The sequence below is a fragment of the Bombus huntii genome, chromosome 8 (genome assembly GCF_024542735.1).
Source record: "Bombus huntii isolate Logan2020A chromosome 8, iyBomHunt1.1, whole genome shotgun sequence".
Lineage (NCBI taxonomy): Eukaryota > Metazoa > Arthropoda > Insecta > Hymenoptera > Apidae > Bombus > Bombus huntii.
In genome coordinates this window covers 5,228,388-5,247,383 of record NC_066245.1, presented here as the reverse complement: position 1 = coordinate 5,247,383, position 18,996 = coordinate 5,228,388, and the positions used below count along the sequence as shown (strand labels likewise).

At 41.0% G+C, this 18,996-nt stretch overlaps 1 protein-coding gene across 10 annotated transcripts in view; it reads left to right on the top strand.

Annotated features, from left to right (window-relative positions):
- LOC126868599 (AF4/FMR2 family member lilli) overlaps nucleotides 1-18,996 on the top strand; it is a 169,548-nt gene that overhangs the window by 136,523 nt on the left and 14,029 nt on the right. For all 10 annotated transcript variants that reach the window (XM_050624255.1, XM_050624253.1, XM_050624254.1 and 7 more), the window contains one exon: nucleotides 8,380-8,413. In XM_050624255.1, coding sequence (XP_050480212.1) covers nucleotides 8,380-8,413 — 34 coding nt within the window. The remainder of the gene's footprint in view (nucleotides 1-8,379; nucleotides 8,414-18,996) is intronic.

The following is an 18,996-nucleotide window of genomic DNA, read 5'->3' as shown; positions in this document are numbered from 1 at the left end:
GAAGACAATCGCAGAAATAAAATCTGAATAGAGATTCGTTTTATGCTCTGAATATCACGAGTATATCCACGTTGCATATTTTATAGCAGAAGTCCATTTATACGAACCTGTCGAAAAAACAAGCTGTTCCATATCTGTGCCAGTGAAGCATTTCTTTGTTTTTATCAGATTCCATACATTTCATTTTCGTATCGAACTTTTGCCATTATATAAAGACACGAGTAAATTAGATGAAAAATGTACTCCTGCCTAATTAGTTAGTGGATAGATATTGTAATAAAACAATAGTGCGCAAATACTTTATGTAGCCAACATATGTCCCATTAAAATCACTAATACATTAGCATAAATCCCATCTTTCATTTTTTCATATTTTCTAATTTTGGAACAGATGTAATAATTGTTTCGAGACATTTGAACAGCAATGCACATACGTCAGTTATTAAACTCGATAAGTTGCACGTTAGCGAGTTATTTTTCCAGCGTGTTGTAATTAACGTTAAATTAATTTTAAAATTCTAAAGAAAAGATATACCGGAACGAATCCTAGAGGAAGTCTTATTAAACGGCGTGATTTCTTTCACGATATCAGAGGGTTTCGCGGTTGCAAGCGCCAGTTAAATGTTTGCTCTTCATTCGCGATGCGCAGCCAGGGACTCGTCTCGGAACTCCCTTTGGTTGAGAAACTGGAAAGTTAGCCGCAAGTGCGAGCGGTTCTCCTTCGCGGCAAGTTCCTCTCGGAGTTCGAGCAACTTCCGGTTTTGACTGAAAGGAGCTTCCGTCCTTCGAGATCCTCCAACGCCCGGGGGTCGACCTCCTTAATAAATACGTCGATGCGTGCTTTCGAAGGAAGTCGGGTTTATATACTGTGACTGACATTTTGTAGAAGCGTACGGAACGATGAATCTAACGATCCTGTCGTTTTTCGTTGCTCATTGTCCAACAATTTGTTTCGTTATGCGGGACTTTCGGACGTAACCGTATCGCAATAATGCTCCATTATTCACGGTTCTCTTTTGAACTGCATTTTTCCCCGAATTTTAACCTGCGGTCTAGCTGTTACGATTTTTCGTTCTACTAGAAATTCTAATGGACATACGTCCTATTTGCGCGTGCTGTTTTCGTCGTTTTTCTTATTTTTATTTTAATGACAACCTTGTTGAACGAGTTTGTCATAGATAAAGAGGTTATCGGGTCTACTAATTATGTAAACGTCGAGTAAATAGAGGAACATAGCGACACACAGTCGTAGATGGTTTCGAATAGACTTCGATCAGATACTTTGTCGTAGTGTTCATTTAAGACAATTTCGCATTAGGACAATCCTACAGAGACCCTAAACTGGGTCGAGGTTGTCTCTGGCACCTGTCGGTTTCGTTTCTCCTGCGATTTTCTTCTTTCCTCCAGAGAGAATTTCGAAACCTTATGTGTCCTTTCCTCCCCTTCTTTTTTCCTTTCTCTCGTAAATTTTCGATAACATCGCTATTTATTCGATATCGTGCCGTCACAACATGTTTATTTAAAGTTTCTTTCTGCGTTTGCTTACGAAGTGTTCTCGAGGGATCGATCGAGACTCGCCTTCGATTTTTCGATTCCCTTTGTCTTCCCAACATCCTTCGACGGATGCAAATTAACCGTCATAACCGAGCGAAGCCCGGCTGTCATCGATCGGTTGTGCAACCGAACGATTGCCTCACGCTGACTTTTCAACGAGGCGGTGTTTCCAGGTAACGTGGCAAGCGAGCCAGAACATTGTTGCGTTTCAGGGAATCTGGGTCGCCTTAACGATCAATCTCATCGTTTCCCTATTCGGCGTCTTTTGTCCTATCGGACACATCACGTTCATGCCCACGAGAATTTCTATTCGCGGCCGACTCGTTCGTCTACGTTCGTTAAAACACACCATTTTACTTCGATAATCTCGTTATCGTCCGAACCAAAGACACGTAGCTGCCGGAAGTGTCATCACCGATTCATTCTTCCCAACGAAACCTTTTCAATTCCTTGCGTTCTAAATCGGAGGTTCATTGACGCCAGTAACAACCTTATCTCCATTGTCGCCGAAATAGATTTGTGGAAAATGATCGAATAGCTTGCGATGATTGTATTACCCTATTTAGTTCAAAATGTCATGTCTACCAGTTTGCAAACGAAGGAAACTGAAGCTTCATATTTATCACTTCCTACGTGCTATCTTTGTTTCTCGTCAGTTGATTTAAGACGTTAAATCGCTTTTCCCTAATAGCCTGTATGATGTAATTTAATTAAAACACAGAAAACATGGTAGTTTCGAATACTTCAACGTATTGTGAAAGATGAGAAAATATTAGATAGAAGATTTTGTAGCAAGGGGTGCAAGCGTAGTCGAAAGTAGCGATGGTTGTTCGAATCTTAGTTCTGGCGAGTAGCGATTCGAAGTTTACGATAGTGTGAAACGTCGAATCATTTCGAACATAATTCGATATTTATACTTCTTGGAAGTTTAAATAAGCCTTGAATCTCGAGTCTTTGGAGTTTCGATAAGACTTGAGAATCTTGGAACTCTTGAATGCCATTAAACTTTCAAAACTTAGACCAATCAAGACTTTCCAGACTAGCTGTAACTTTAAAAACTCAAAATTTTAGATTTATCAAATTTTTCCAAGGTTTTGCGTATAATCATCCTTTCGAGTCATGTTCAAAGATCATGATCGGTAGTGATAGGTAGCCATTGGTATAATCATTTATTGATATAATATTTTTTTCCAGTAGAATATCTGTTTCCCAACGCGCGAGGTAACGTTAACTAGTTTATAGCAAAAGCTATTATTTTTCAGAAACATTTGCACAAATAGGAAGAAGACGAATTATGTTTGTGCAATCTCGTGTGTAATCTCACTTTTCCAAATTATACCCACATTATGTTAATGTTTCGTGGGAACCTAGATTTACTTATAAGACGGCCATTAATTGGCCTTCTTAGCATATAACAAATTAATTTTGCTGTGAAATTCGATGAAATTTGACTAACAATAATCTGACAGAATTACACAAAGACTTGCACGAGCGATCGCGCATGTTCGAAGCGACTCAAAGCGTTCGAGAGCACATCGCTAATTGTAAGTCGCTTCGATCACGCTGTTCCCCGATCCCGACGCTTAATCAATTGAACGAAAGTCGAAGGATTAGAGCAGCGGAGAATTATATCCGTCCGTGGTGCAGAACAATCGTCCATTGTTGCACAAGCGTTTGCAAATACAATCGGACTCTCATTAGAAGCTACGAAGGAATATAATCGCCGCAGTTAGCTGGTGCCGTGGATTCTTCTTCGGCGACGCGATATTCGAATCACGACAGAAACTCATTATAAAACCCTATGATATATTTCTCTCATGTGTAAAGTCATCCTTTTATATATTCTACAAGGACGTACACCGTCCGAATAATACATATACTGTAGCAAGATCGAACGAATACGAAGGCACTCGTTACACATTCTTCGCGAGCGACTAAATCACGATGGATCGAGAAACGGATGCTTGGAGCAACTCGATTCGAATCACGAAACGAACGATACGTTGGAGACAGCGCGGGGAACACGACCGTTGCGTTGTCGTGTTGAGAATCGACTTTTTGCTGGAAAAAAATGACCCGGCTCGTCTATCCAGAACCCAAGACGGTGCACAGAGAAACCTAATTTCTCGAGTAAGCGCTCTCTGGCCTCGGCCAATACGATCGACCGTGATCGTCTCATTGAATTTTGATCGAGATAGATCGGAGGAGCAGCGGACGAAACAACGGGGTAGAAAGCGTTCTCTGGTGAATGAGAGAGAAAGAGAGAGAGAGAGAGAGAGAGAGAGAGAGAATCGAAGGGTAAGGTGGTCCAACCAGATCCTTTTGCTGAAACAGGTGCACCATCCTACCATACGTCGAGGCGTGTGCCGGCTAACTGAACACCTTAATAACACACGCTCCGATCCTTTACGGATGGTGCGCACGCACACATTTCCATAAACACAGACCGTACGCTATATCCTGATCGATAGTTGCTTTTATGGCAATCTGATGGAACGTCGAACTCACGGTGCTTGGTAAAAGCACATAAAATGAAAAAATGATTTCGTTACGATGTACGAGATTAGAAGCCGAGAAAGCTGCCGATCGTTCTCCATTCAAAGTTTCAATCGATTTCGTATCATGCGATCGTTTAAACATATTGGACATTAGCGTCTTGTTCAGAAGCCGCATAGATCATCTCCATGGATTAAAAAGTGCAGAGAATTGATGATTATGGTTGTGAACTGTTTGTCTCTGGAGAATCGAACAACATCGTCTATTTGTGTAATGAAATTGAGAAATTAAGAAGAAATGTGATTGATCGCTTTGACTGAACCAATATATAAGCGAACGAGTATGTTAAAACAGCGATAAAGGACATAAAGGTAGCTGTGGTAGGCAAGTAGAATCATCCTCGATCATTCGAACTTTCGATCGATTTCTTATCGTAGGATCGTTTTAACTCTTCGAGTATATAGTAAGAAAATATAATAGAAGCGCAGTAAGAAACAAGAAGGAGACACGTGAAACGAGGGTAGTGGACGAAAACGACTGGTAGTTAAGAAAGAACGCGAAAGATCGCGAGCAAAGAGGGGCGTTCGAAAGGGAGAGGGATGAGTTGAACAAAAGGCGTCGCTACGCAGGTGAAGCGACCGTCTGCTCAGCAAGCTGCGGGGCTGAGAGGTCCTGGGCTGGCGCGTGTACGACTACCAGCAGGCAGAAAAGCAAGCAGCAGTTAATTCAACTGGCAGCGATGGGCCCAGGCCCTAGCGGGCCCCGAGCCGAGCCTCAGTCAACCGATGCGCGTCACTGCGAGTGTACGCGGTCGACCAAACGCTTCCGCTATCACGATATTCGTAGTGCAACATCCCCTCGAGTTATACCGATTCGCGTTACATACTTTTGTGCGAAAACACGGTCGAATACAAGTCTAAAACAAACGATAATAAATAAATCCTGAAAAAGATCGATTTCATTTTGGATATCACTTTATCGTTAGAAATAAAAATACAACAGAGGTTAAAAGTTAAAAAAAAAAAAAAAAAATAAAGGAAGTAAGAGAAGATTCAACGTGTAGTATCAACGCGATTACAAAGCTGTATTATTAAGATCGATGTCGAATAGCGATGTATGGATCGAATAAGCGTTTATAGACGCGACGACCTTGGAACAGTGCGGTAGAGTCGAAAGTGACGTGATTTGCATACGCGCCAATCAATGAACGCGGTCGGTTCGATTTCACGCAGCGCTGCCATCATTTCCGATCGGGCGGCGGACAAAAGCAGGGGGAAAAGCGAGCGAAGGGAAGATTGATCGCGAGTTGTGGAAAAGCGGTGCGTGAAACGCGCGTGCACGCACGATCGCGAGCAATATGAACCATCATCAACGTTATCAACGTTAGCAACCTGGGCGATAAGTCATGCTCGTTGGATTCCACCTGCAGCTACTTCAAGACGCTGTCAACTATTTTCTGTTATCAGGTGTGAATCGACGAATCGCATCGTTGACTTGCGTTTTCGAGTACTTTGTCGTACCATGAGAAACGCTTGTCTTTTCAACGTGTATGATACGAAGGAAATAATTGATGTAATTTACGTGATACGCTATGACGTCAATTTCTGCATTCTTCTATGCATAGTTTTCCAACAGAAACATTTTTTGAATATATTATATCTCTATTGCTACTGCTATCGCCATAGTCAGTATCGGTTTAGAAGAATTTTCTTAGCACATAGTTCGTATTTCAAGTATTCAAGAATCCGAATGCAAAGAGTTTGCCGAGTAACAAAATAGTTGCATGAAATTTGACAATGGCCGTGACTTTCAAAAACGCTCGATCAAGTCACGATACGTTACTATTATACGCAGCTATGGCGATCGTAAAGAATAAGATCATTGCAATTCGATCTCTCCATAATCGCATAATTAAAATACATTATATCAAAAGTAAGCAAGTCTTTGAGCACTTTTGATTAATAGCGTATATCATCGAAGGTAAAGTAGAAATTGCATCGTCGATAAACGTTAAATTAAAGTTTGTATAACGACTAAAGATAGGAAGATCGTCGAGTAGGTAATTGATGCATAACACGTACAAGAAGAACGACTTTTCATCGCACGTGACGCTATCGCTGGAATTATGCAACATCCTCGCGATACTTGGACGTTAATTATTCGCGAGCGAGTATCGAGCGCGATATGCGCGTGTCATTGATTAATCGTGGCGATCCGTTCGAATAGTTCACGGGGGGTTCGCGACCACGGCGAACAGTGATAATTAGCCGGTGGAACATTGCCAGGGAATTTCCTAGCTTTTGTTCGAAACGAGAGAGAGTTATGACGATCGGCGGTGTTGTAAGGCTCGCGCGAGCGCGTCCCTCGTTCGACCAGTGATCGTGTGATAAATCATACCTCTAATTGGACATCGCGATGCGTCTAACTTGGTAATCGTATATTAATCGCGTTACATATGGAATTCATTAACGCAACATACATGCGCGCGTCTATGAAACGTCATACGGTCGAAGGATTTGGTCCGTCAAGAATATTTCTACGTGCGGATAAGGCGACGTTTATTTTCCTCGTTAATCTGCCAGCCGAATTTTCTTTTAACTAGAATCTTCTATAATTAGAAATAAATTATTAGGTTGTAGCGTTTGGGATGGCAGATCGAACGTTTCAGAGTCTTTGTCTGGATTCTATCAGTACTGGTGCATTTATAAATTGCTTCTGCAGCAATTTAACTGAAATTATTTTTTTCTTCGTATCTCACGTATGCTCGGACGTATCTTAGATCTATTTTTGCAGACGATGCAATGTAGTCTTTGAATATCGATTACGATTTAGCAAATATTTTATGCCACCACGCAGTGGTATTAATTTAGAAAGGAATAGTACAATGCATATTGCGTACGAGTTATGTAAACGAAGTGTTCTTCTTTATACGTATATTATGTTCGTCACTATAAATGTCAATCGCGCATAAAATTACATCCCAATTTCTATGAAATACTTCTTTTCATACAATTACTCGAATGAAAAATGAAACTAATTTTTATTTATCTGAAATGAAGAAAACGGCTATTTTATATGTTGCAACCTAATTTTCAAAGTTTTGCAAACATATTCTTAACAAAAATTATTACGTCGAATAGATTGGTAATCCAAATGGAAGCGATGAAATGAATAATTAAACGGGTTAAATTCTTCACTTTCTCGATTACATCTTGAAATAAAATTTTATTCGATAGAAGTAGAAAGCAGCTTGTTACGATCGAATTTGGTGGCAATACTGTTGTTAAGACGCGCAACCCTCTCTGTCGAGGTCGAGCTTCCCCTTTTCCTGGTGGCACCCTCCCTCTCTTTGACCCAGTCCCAGCAGCCTGTCCTCTGCTCGTAGCCCCTTTCCCATGCTGTGCTTGCTTGCCTTCGTGCGTGCATACGTGCGTGCGTGCGTGCGTGCGTGCGTGCGTGCGTGCATGCCGCTTTCCATTGTTTACGCAATGCCTCCTCGACCGGGTTTGCGTTTGCCTCTCTATTTCTCTCTTCGCTCGTCACAGCTCCTTTCTTCTTTTTTTCTCCATTGGCTCGTTGCGTTTCTAAGAGAGGAAAGAGAGCTAGCTGGTCGTGCAACGGCATCAAGTAAGGTTACGTCGAACGAATTGATCCTCGCTCGGGGATCTCTCGAAAAATTTTACGTTCCCTCGCGCGCACCATTGCTTTCACAGTTCCACAATTCATGTTCGCTAGTTCCAGCCAGATGAAAGAAGCCGTCTATCACGAGCGTCGTCGAGGACGATCGTCGTATGAAAATAATTTTCCCCTTGGCAGATGTGAAAATGATGCCGAGGTATAGTTAGAAACGATCGTTGCAGTTATAATTCAACGATTCGAGCGCGATTATGCATGCTGTTCGCGCGCGTTTGCGTAATAAGTAATTGATTTAAGATGCATCGCTGGCAAAGAGCAAGGTAGCACCGGATTCCAGTAAACTTGTGCACCTATAATGTATATATGCATACTTATTTTCGATTCAACGTCAGAAAATTCGCGTCAGAGTCGCGCTTATCGGAAATCAAGGACAAGGTAAACGATTGACCGATCGCGTAAGCGATCGCATTTTTTTCTATTTTCCCGCATCCGTTATCGACAAATGGAGCCGTTATCGCTTCCTTGTCAGCTGTACTGTGAACGTATTTTCACATAACGATATCATTATGTTAGACAAAACGATAGGATCGGGTTTGGTTGCCTCCGTCTCGTTGCTTGTCCTTGGTCGTCGATAATCAGACGTTAATTAACTTAGCCGATGCTAATTACCATCCCTTTTTCTTTCTGTTTCAGAGCGCGAGAGACACACCGCCAACAGGCTATCGGCGTAAGTATTCCACTGATTTCTCGAACGTTTATACTTGAATACTTGATCGATCATCCGTTCGGCAGTCGGAATGTCGTGGCATTAAAATCGCCGCGTTGCATTTTATTATTCTCTATGGAATCTATCGATTCCTGCCAGCTAATCATCTACGAGAAAATCACGAATGCCGCCCGTAGAACGTTGATGGATGGTGCAGATTTTTCGCGAATCTCGTTCCACTCGAGGACGTGTTTAACGAGACCAGCAACGAACGAATCCACTCGACGCGCTACGCCGCTATATCGCGCAGCATAGATGGCGCCAGATATTAGAGACGCGCACTCTGGAACCGGTTTAACGAGAATTAATCCGTCAAAGACGAGATTAATTATGCGCGCGCCCGTACTGTGCCATCTTATCGGCGCGTTTCAATTAAATCCATCCTTCGATCGCGTCGTTTTTCCATTCAAATATTTATACCTTCTCGTTGCTTTTGCATTGCGTTGATTAGCATCCAACTTCAGTTTCCGCTATTTTCCTACGGTTCCCGGGGGATCTCGCGTGCAAAGGCAAACACGGCCGGACTATTTACGTCGAGGTAAACGATAACAGTGTTGCAACGCGAAACTCTGGGAAAAAGAAGAACATAGACGCGTCGTAATCGTGTACGTTGGAGTTAACTGGGCGACGAAGATGCTCGAAAGTTTCCCACGTGTCGACAGGAAGCTGTGTCGCCGTTTTCTCGTCCCACCTGGAAACTTCCGCTCCGCAGTCTCGCGTATCTTTCACCATCAACACGATTTTCGACCGGGAATTTCCATAAGCGTTTCTTTAGTATAGTTTACAGTGCACCATCGATGTTTGACGACGATTGCATAGCTAACGCCGTCTAATGCATTTTCTTTGTGCAATCGGCTGTTCTTTCCTTTCTGTTCTCTCCTTCGTGAACTATGTTATTTCGAATGATACGCACGATCAGCTATTTATGACATATTCTATCGTAAACAGTAAATATTGTTAGCAAATTCGCGACAAAGACCGTAGAAGATAGAGTCGGTTCTTAACTACAATCCGAGATGAAATCGCCGACTACGTAATATTTACTGGCAGCATGCAGTCGCGGTAATCTCGTGAATGATTAATCAGAATTGTGTATTGCTGTATATATTTGTTGTATTTGCATACCAAAGTGCACCATATTTTGTAACTTCCTAGCGTCGACGCCTGACTGAGACTTTAACTTTCAATTTTTTCGATATTTTTTTGCGATCCTTCGTCCTATTCGCAAGAATAGAATATTTGAAAATACATTTCACAACGTAGCCGAAGCTAGGAACAAGTTTTGTAGAACATTACTTTGGCAAATGTGAATTAGAATCGGAGGAAAACGCGCGATGACACCCACACGCGTTTATGCTCGATTCAGATGTTTTCATAGTGCGCACACAACATTATTGAATAACGAGCATAATGCATATGTAGCGGCAAAATTGTGCTCGTCGCCAGATTTGTGATAATCGTGTACAATTATACATATGCTGCCTAAGTATACATATACAGAATAACGAATAGAAGATTAGATTTGTCAAGGTTTTGCTTACATTTATAAAATTCACAATTTTTCGTTCAATTCTTTCGCAAAATATAACTTTCGGTGAAGTACAATGATACGATAATTTGATGTCACTGAACACCCACACAATATACTATATATATTGTATGTAGTTTATGCAAATACAATTCGATATACCGTTGAGTACACGCGTGAAACGCTGAAAACTCTCGCTGCATTAGGCATTGGCGTACTCGGGGCAATATCGCGGAAGGTTAGTAGGATGGTATCTTTATAGATCAGGCGGGACAATTTCCTGAAATCGGCGCATTCATCCTCCTATCGGGGTAGAAAGAAAATTAACGAGCCTCGGAACGGTAGGCAGGACACGTTCCCACTTTCATCCCTCTTTCTCCGCTCCGTCACAGTTCGTCGTGAGTTTTCGACCACCGTAACTGCCCTTAATAGCACTACCAGGCTTCCTCGATGGAGAACTGGGTCGTATCGTTGTCGACAGACGTGACTTTCTCCCACAATGGAAACTCGATGATGTATAAACAAAATTCGATTCGTTATTTACGCGATTCTCTATTTTTCGCGAACTCGTCAGCTGGTCCTAATATAATTTAATATAATTATAAATCAAAGCGTATCTAAAGCCTTTTAGATACGTGTAACACATGCCAGGTGTGCAATTTGATACTGTGCGGTAGTATATCCATGTATTTATATTCCTACATATCTGGAGAGATTTACATACGCTGCATCTTTTTAACGGTTAAACTTTGCGCCATGCAAAGTTCATCGTTTACAACGTTAAAACGTATGTAAATGTGATGCCAACGTCGTTAAAATAATAGATTCGTTTTCCCCCTAATCGACGAAGGAAATAATTTTCTCCTTGGTGGAAATCGTCGAAGAACTTGGTGTAACGAAAGGAGTTATTAATTGCAATCGTTTCAAGCAATGGTACGATTAATTTCATCGTAGTGTTTTCTACCGTCGTTAATCCTTGTGTATGATTCATTAAACGATTTGATATTCGGCACGAAAATAGTTGAAAAATTAAACTCGATATTTTCTTCGCCACTCGGTATATGATACAGAGTAGAAGGTATAGAAACACAAATAATATTTTTTTTTTCGTTCTGCATGTATCAACGCCTTTACGATACGTCCACGTATCGACTCTTCAATTATGAATGAATGCTTGTAGCTTTTGTAATATGCAAAACTAATCGAAAACCACAACTAACTGCAAAAATAATGTGTACTGCCCGTTTTCAACGGATCCTAGGACCTATGAACCTCCGTTCTTTGTCATTTTATAAATGTGTTCCGTTTTAGTGTCTCGTGATTTAAATATCAGACGGAACATAAATTCGTGGTAGAAAACTAAACTTCGTTAGTGAATTTTGCGACGATCGGTGCGCTAAGGTTCGTCAAAGAGTGTCAGAATCGTAAAGAGTAATGAAGATTGGCGGGTTGAATTCGATGAAGCGTTTCGCAAAGGTTCGATGGCAATCAGGAAGAGGTGAATCGTCGAACGCGTCGGCTCGTTCGAATTAACACGCCGCTTCGACGCCTCGTTTTAAGAGGGCTCCGATCGGTTGTGTGCACGCGATATAGTAGTCGGACGTGTATCATCGGCCCTAATTGTTTCCTGGGCCATAATCGCCATCGTGTCTCTACGAAGAGTCTGTGAGACCGAATTATTATATAAACAGGTGCTTCGCCGTCTTTTTTCTACTTTGTTTCTTTGTCAATTATTCAGCGAGTGTACGGTGAATTTTAAACGTTAGATTGCAAGCTTATTCAATGCATATAACGATATATTTAATCGTCTGTGAATATAAATATTAATAATATGGTCGAATGTAATGGCATTTAAGACGTGAAATGTACATTTGATAGCTACGCTGGTCAAGTAATTAAAAATCCGCTAGAAATAGAAAGTTACTTCCAACGCGAACCGAGTCTCCGAACTATCGACGATTCACTGACATTTTCAATCGTACCACACTTCTAAAGATTTCACGCGTACAACGTGTATTCTTGCCACGTGCAGTTAAATCTCCACGTGACACTGTGTATTATAAATCTTGACGTGTATTTTCAATCTAGTTCCTCGACGTGTTTGTTTAATTAAATTTCAAAGTTGCGAAACCACGATAAAAGTTGTTTTTATGGAATAACTTTACAGAGCCAAACAACATTGCGTAACATTTATTCAATCACTTTGCGAGTTCCCGATTAGCGAAGTTCGTCTCTGTCCAAATAGTCGTGAAGCTCGACGAGAACTTTTTCTGTTACGAATCTCACGATAAAATTTTGTTACTCGATAGAAATTCGGTAACGTCTCAGATTCCCGTTACGCGGTGAGACGAAACAAGGAATGAGAAGATATTTGTAGAACGACGATATGCAATATGGTTCGTGCATTATCAGCCAACCGGCCCACGGCCTTGTCCAATTCCGATAACGTTGGGCTCCTGACTCTGTGCAAAACGATAAGGGATTTCGTTGCCTGCCTCGAATCGTGATAAAACGACAATTTTTTATTCCCCATCTTTGTCTTTTCCTCCGTTGATCTCTCTTAATTTTCTAGTCAGACGGTTATCGCATTTACGTGCGGATGATTTATTGGTTTAGCTACTCGTATACTAACTTAGACTTCGCCTTGATAAACATGTTTCGCATACTTATGGTTCTAGAAAATGATAATCTGCGGCTATCCGCTCGATCTTTCGGAGAATCACAGCTGATGTCATAGAACTTCAATACTTATCGATATCATCGTTTTATTTTTTAAACTCGATCACTACCGCGATTCGAGTGGGTATACGTTGTAAGATTACTTGTTAACACTTTCAGCGATATGGTCGTACAAATAGAGATACATAGTTATTTGCTGCTGATATTTCCGTTTTCTCGAAACAGTGAATTTTAGAAGTATTCGTCAGTTTTAGAAACTAAATGACATTTTGATATATAGAAAGTGTCGAAGTCCATTCGTCGGAGTTTACGTTCTACCTATAAGTGGCATATTATATCGTAATAATTACGCTTATTCGTGTTTTGTAGTACGTATATCGACGTAGAAAGAAAATTAAAAATGAAATTTTGCATCTTACTTGCGGTAAATTTAAAATGTAAATTCTGTCTTAACCTAGCACCTTATATTCTACTACTGTCATTAACATATAATCTCAACAATTTTCAAATTCCATTTCCGTCCATAGTTTGACAAATGTTACACTACATTCAACGTTATACAGGGTGGTTGGTAACTGGTGGTACAAACGGAAAGGGGGCGATTTTACGCGAAAAAAGAAGTCGAAAATATAGAATAAAAATTTCTTTTTAATTCTTTTTTTTTTTTAATTTTTCCATCAAGACAACGATCTACAGTGAGATCCGTTATAACGTACCGCACGCGTACCGAGCGAAAATTCAAAGTCGATTTTCTCGAAAACAAAGCCTCGAACGAAAAATTTTTATTCTATATTTTCGACTTCTTTTTTCGCGTAGAATCACCCGCTCTCCGCTTGTACCACCAGTTACCAACCACCTTGTATTATATTCTAGACTATACCATCTAATCGAGAAATTCTTACCTTGCGAAACAAACTTCATTTTTCACACACCTACAGTTTCAATACTTACCGCTGAAAATGTTAATAAATTACCAAAGTCAGGGAAGAAGATCTACGACGTTCAATCGTGACGACTAGTTTGGAGCCGGTTAATTAGAAGTATCGTTTACAGGAAGGGCTAATGGGATTCATGGAAACTCTGTCGTTCGATGGAAACGACGCCGCGTAATTCCTTAAATTCAATTTTCATGCCGGGGAAACGCGAGCAAAGGCGTTGAGGGGGGATAGACGATCATTACCCTGGGGATAAGCTTCTTCTCGTAAAATTAATCGAAATTATCAAATTAACTTCTGACCTTTCGGGCCGGGATCTTGGCTCGATTAAAGTATACTTGTGTCGCGCGAGTTTCCAAAGAATCTCCGTTGCTCGTCGATCTTAGTTATCAGGCAAAATAATAAACTCCGTGATACTTACTTAACCATGGGATAAAGCTCTAGACACCCTCTATTAATTGTCTTTGTTACCTCTCGTAAGAATGACTTTTAGCAAAACTAATATTCGTTTCGTTTCGTATTTGTCCCTCGCAAAGATTTGTTCCGAGGATAGAGTCAATTAATCTTTTTACTTTAACCGACGCTTTTCGATTTAAATTCCAATTGTAGTTCTTCTCTACGAACGTCACTCGTACCTCTACCGGAAAGGAAACTTATTGATCGTAAGTATCCGGATACTGTTAGATCTTGTAGTAACTTGAATTTAATCCAAGTGTAAGTACTTATTTACCCATCGATATAGAATAATACGAGTACACGTAGTTTACAACTGCGAATAGTTACCGTAGAGTAAGAAGCAACAGAGAATCAATACGGTGAAATTTAAGTCAGTAGAAGCTTTAAATATCGATTCACAAATGACATTTCTAATCGGAAATTCAATACGTTTCCTCTTCGGAGCACTGATTCACACCTGATAAACATATCTCTATAGTATCTACCTACGCGCATACACGTGTACAAACGTCTAACTATCGTTATACCAATCGATATCTGTGTCTCCTTAACGCTTCAATTCGTAACCTCTCTATATTCTTCCCACCACTTGTACTCTTGAGAAAAGTCGTACGAAATCCCTAGGGGTTGTAATGTATGCGTGGAAGGTTGTGACTTGAAGCGGGCAGTCGGAGAAAGAGCGCAAATGGAACGTGGGAGAAGAAGCTTTAACCGTCTGTCTCTAAGGACGTGCCACGGCTTTTCCATGGTGTTAACTAAGACGCGGATTAAACCGGATTAGCCTGATCGTTGATAGAGTAGCAGCGGCTCCCAGCGGCCCGTAACTCCGTTTGTTCGCTCTTAACTGGTTTTCCGGCTCCGTTTAAAACAGTCGAGCCGTCATCGATGGTCGGAGGAATCTCGTTATCCCTTTCTGTCACGCTATTCTTCGCGACCGAGAGAACATCCCGAAATTCTTACTCTTTTCGTTGTCTCTTTTCACCGTGAAGGGGTAGAGAGGGCGGTGGAAAAGGAAAAGTTCTCGGTCGACGGGCATCGAGGACAAAGGAAGGACAAAGTGGAACGACGATGGGTCGCGTTGCTGGATATCGTTTTATTGGCGTTAAATCGAGCCGTGCGGAACGCTGCGCCTAAGCAATTTCACTGGAACAAGCGTGTCGTTATTCAATTTATCTCGAACCTCGTTCTCACGGAATCCAGCCGTTTAAGCAGACGATACACAGACGATGCGCATCGTTGATTATGCGATTCGCGTGGAAACGCGAAATACGCTCGCGTTTCATGCACGCCATTTTCCCGACCCTCCGTACGTCGATTCGTTTGCTCTTAGTGTTTACGTTGTAACTTTTCGCGATTCGAATTCCGATAAACGTGGAATCGATCTACCCGATCCCCTAAGAACCAAGTGTCGATAAAGATATTAATTGGATCGATCTTTGGAATTCACTTTCACACTGCTGGAAAAACTGAATCCGATGATGTAAATTGATGAATTGAAACATATTGCAATTGAACTGTTGCATTGACGCAACGATGGTCCTTAACGGGTTAACCATTTTGCACTGGATACTTCAAATCACTGTACTTTATGTATTTTACTTGGTAATACATTTCAATAAATTGTCGTTAAAAAATTTTACGACAATCTTATCTAATTATCTAGAACGTTTGACGATTTCACATACTGACGTTTATAACTGACGTTTTCAGACTATTCTAAGGCTCGTATTAACACTTTTCCCGTAAATACGCTTGACAACGTCAATAATTAACAAGAGCTAATTTTTGTTAAATTATAGTTGCTATCCTAAAACGTTTGACTCGTACTTTTGATAATAGGAAATTATTCACAGAGAAAGAATTCTCACAAATTACTTGCAAATAATAGCAATTAATCATCTTTGTCAGAAACGAGTTTCCCTTACTAGAACGAATTACCATGAAACTTTCATTTATTTTCACGCTAGATCTATCTGGCGATCGAGAATGTCATCGTTTTTAACAGATTTCGCTAAAAATTCCTTGGAAAGGGGATGAAAGAGGGATAAGTTAGAATTGCACGATGCAACGATCCCCGTTGAAATAAACGAGTCGCGGTTTCCCGTAAAACCGACCGAGTTTTATTAATAGAAGGGCGGAGGGACAGGTGGGCGGTCGGTTTCGCGCTGATATTGCGAGGACGCAACTTTTTCACCGTCGCGACGTCGCGTCGATCGACGGCGCAGCGTTTGGGGCGTTGGGTACCGTTTGATTTGCAGCGCGCGCGTCTATTTTCGCGGCCGGCACGAAATTAACTCGGTCGTCGACGGACCAGCGACACGCGTGTCACAAACAACGAGAGAATTAAATCCTATCGACTGCTAATTGCAAAAGCAAAGAAGCTCCGCTGCAATTCTCGCTACCGGATTACTTTTAACCGCCGTTTGCCTCGTTGAAACTTCCCAGTAATATAAATTTAGTTTGCTTTCTTGACCATCGATAATTTTAAATTTGATTTTTTCCTCCAACGAATGACGTATTTCCTCCAACTTTTCGCTTTTAACGCGTTAGGTAAATTTCGTGTCTTGTCTCCTATTTCGGCACAGTACGTTGTCATATGCAACTAATAAGTGAATGAAATTGTTCAGGTGCTTTATGAAACATTTAGTATCTAATTTATAGCGCGTTCCTGACGTTGAAAGTATACTGCAAATTTGATGAACGTGACTGTTCTTTTATCTAAATACTTCAGCTATCGTCTATCTCTCGCGTTCGATAGATTCTCTGATTCAACGTAATAAAATTTAAATTTGCGAATATTCATTGTAATCCTCCTTAGATTAAATAAAAGACGAGTACCGGAAGTACGGTTTCGATTGATAGCGTATAGACTTTTAAGATTACTTTAATATAGGACACAAAAGTTTATCATGTTTTTTCCTGTGCTCTTCGAATGTACATACGATATGATTTATTTTGAAAAGAATCGAAAAAGAATGTAGAAAGATAGGAGATCTCTAAAGAAAAGATTATTACATCTAAAAGATCTGTAATTGTATTCACTTAATTCTTGAACATTTATCTTTTTTTTATCAAATAAACAACGTGAACATTTGGACTTGACTTAGATACTGGTATCTTTCTTGACAATTGATTCAGCAGTTGCTGTAATTCAACAACAGTCTCTGAAAATATCGACGATAAATAAGTATTAAAAGTATTGGCGAAACTAAGAAATGTCATATCGTCGTTTAGATAGCACAGCAGCTACGATATGTAGCTTCCACGGCTTCATATCCACTGATATTAGCGAAACGTTTGGGATAAAATTCCTTGCAAACACATCTTACACCTCGAAAACTTTGAACAGTCACGACATTCAAGAATTTCATAACAAAAAGCGGTGGGTGTTTTGTGGCCTGCGTTTGACGCTGGTGGTGAATTCTGAGAAGGTTATCCTACGCGAAAAATTCAATTTCCCCCGGTGTATTGTACGCGGTCGGTCCCGCGATTCTTTTTCATAGGACATAGTCGACGAGATTCGTAGCTTCCTCTGACAATTCTATGGTTCGACGATTAAAGGCTAATCGTTTAATCCTATGTACCTTGGATTCGTCGCGTTCATTGACTCTCTCTACCGCATCGCCTCGAATCTGTCGACTGCATTGATACTCATCCCTTTTCGTGTTGCTTCTAACGATTTAGGCTCGATTTAAACGATTTCTTCTCGCGCGATATCGAGTACAGGATATTAACTTACAAACTAGATCCTCTTGCACAATAATTTCCCAATTAATAATATTGGTAAATGTTTATCGTTATTGAAATCGTATTTATTGGGAGAGAAAGAATAGGTTTTGTGTTCAAAAGTTCAAAAGTTTATTATTGGAAATATTAACTATGAATTTATAACATGTTTGAGAAGCAGCGTCTATGTACTTGATTTTTAATTGATTTTTGTTGATTCACTTAAATTGTTGGAAAGGCCTGTGGAAGCTGTTTCCTACTGCAACGGCCCCTTTGATTGACAATATGACTATCGTGCATGGATACATACTGTATATTTAATATATCCAATTTAACTGGAAAAATGTACAAGATATAAAAATGTTTGAGATGGTAGTTGAGAAAGGGCACAGATCATGCTGACATTTATTCGACCCAGCGCAGGCTCTGAAAAAACCCTGTGAAGGTCACGTTCTAGAGATCTGACCGTGCGTCAATTTTTATCGTTCGTCAGCCTGTTCGTGTGTATTTCCCCATGTAATCCATCGTCCTCTTATGATACAAGTAAAATAATTTCCCCGCAAAAATCACTACTCTTTACCAACACATAACTACTTCTCAAAGCACCTATCGTGAAATCAATTGCTTAAACAACTGCTCGCACCAAAATTATCGTCGACGCGGCTCCTCGTTCGACGTCGTCGGTGTACGCGTGCTTTCCCCCCATCGAAAAACGGTCGACAGATGCGTGGTGGCTTCTCGCAGACGGCGTGCTCGCACATGCGGCGTATCCGGAAACTACGTGGTAGGAGGGAATGAAATCGAAGGGTTGGTAGCAAGGACAGAGACGCAGGACGAAGACGCTGAGATAGACGTTCGTGACGCGCAAAGTGAGAAAGGGCGGTCCTGGTTGAGGTGGGAGTAAGGTAGCGTGTGTAGCGACTGCAGCTCGTGGAGGTAACTCGGATGCAGATAGCGTGTAACCAGAAAAGGTAAAGCGGACGAGGGAAAAAGCGAACAAGGGGTTGAAGGCGAGCCGAAACGAGACACCGATAACCGGTGAAACCGTGTGGGGGAGGGAGCGGAGAAAAGAGAGACGGAATCGAATCGCGGATGGAGCAAGGGGAAGTAATAAGGGGTTAAAAAGGGAGCCCAGAGGGGGTTGAGACGCGAGGGGAGGTTTTGGTGACGGAGACGCAACGAGTATATATCTGTGGCGAGGCTTGGATAACGCGTACAGA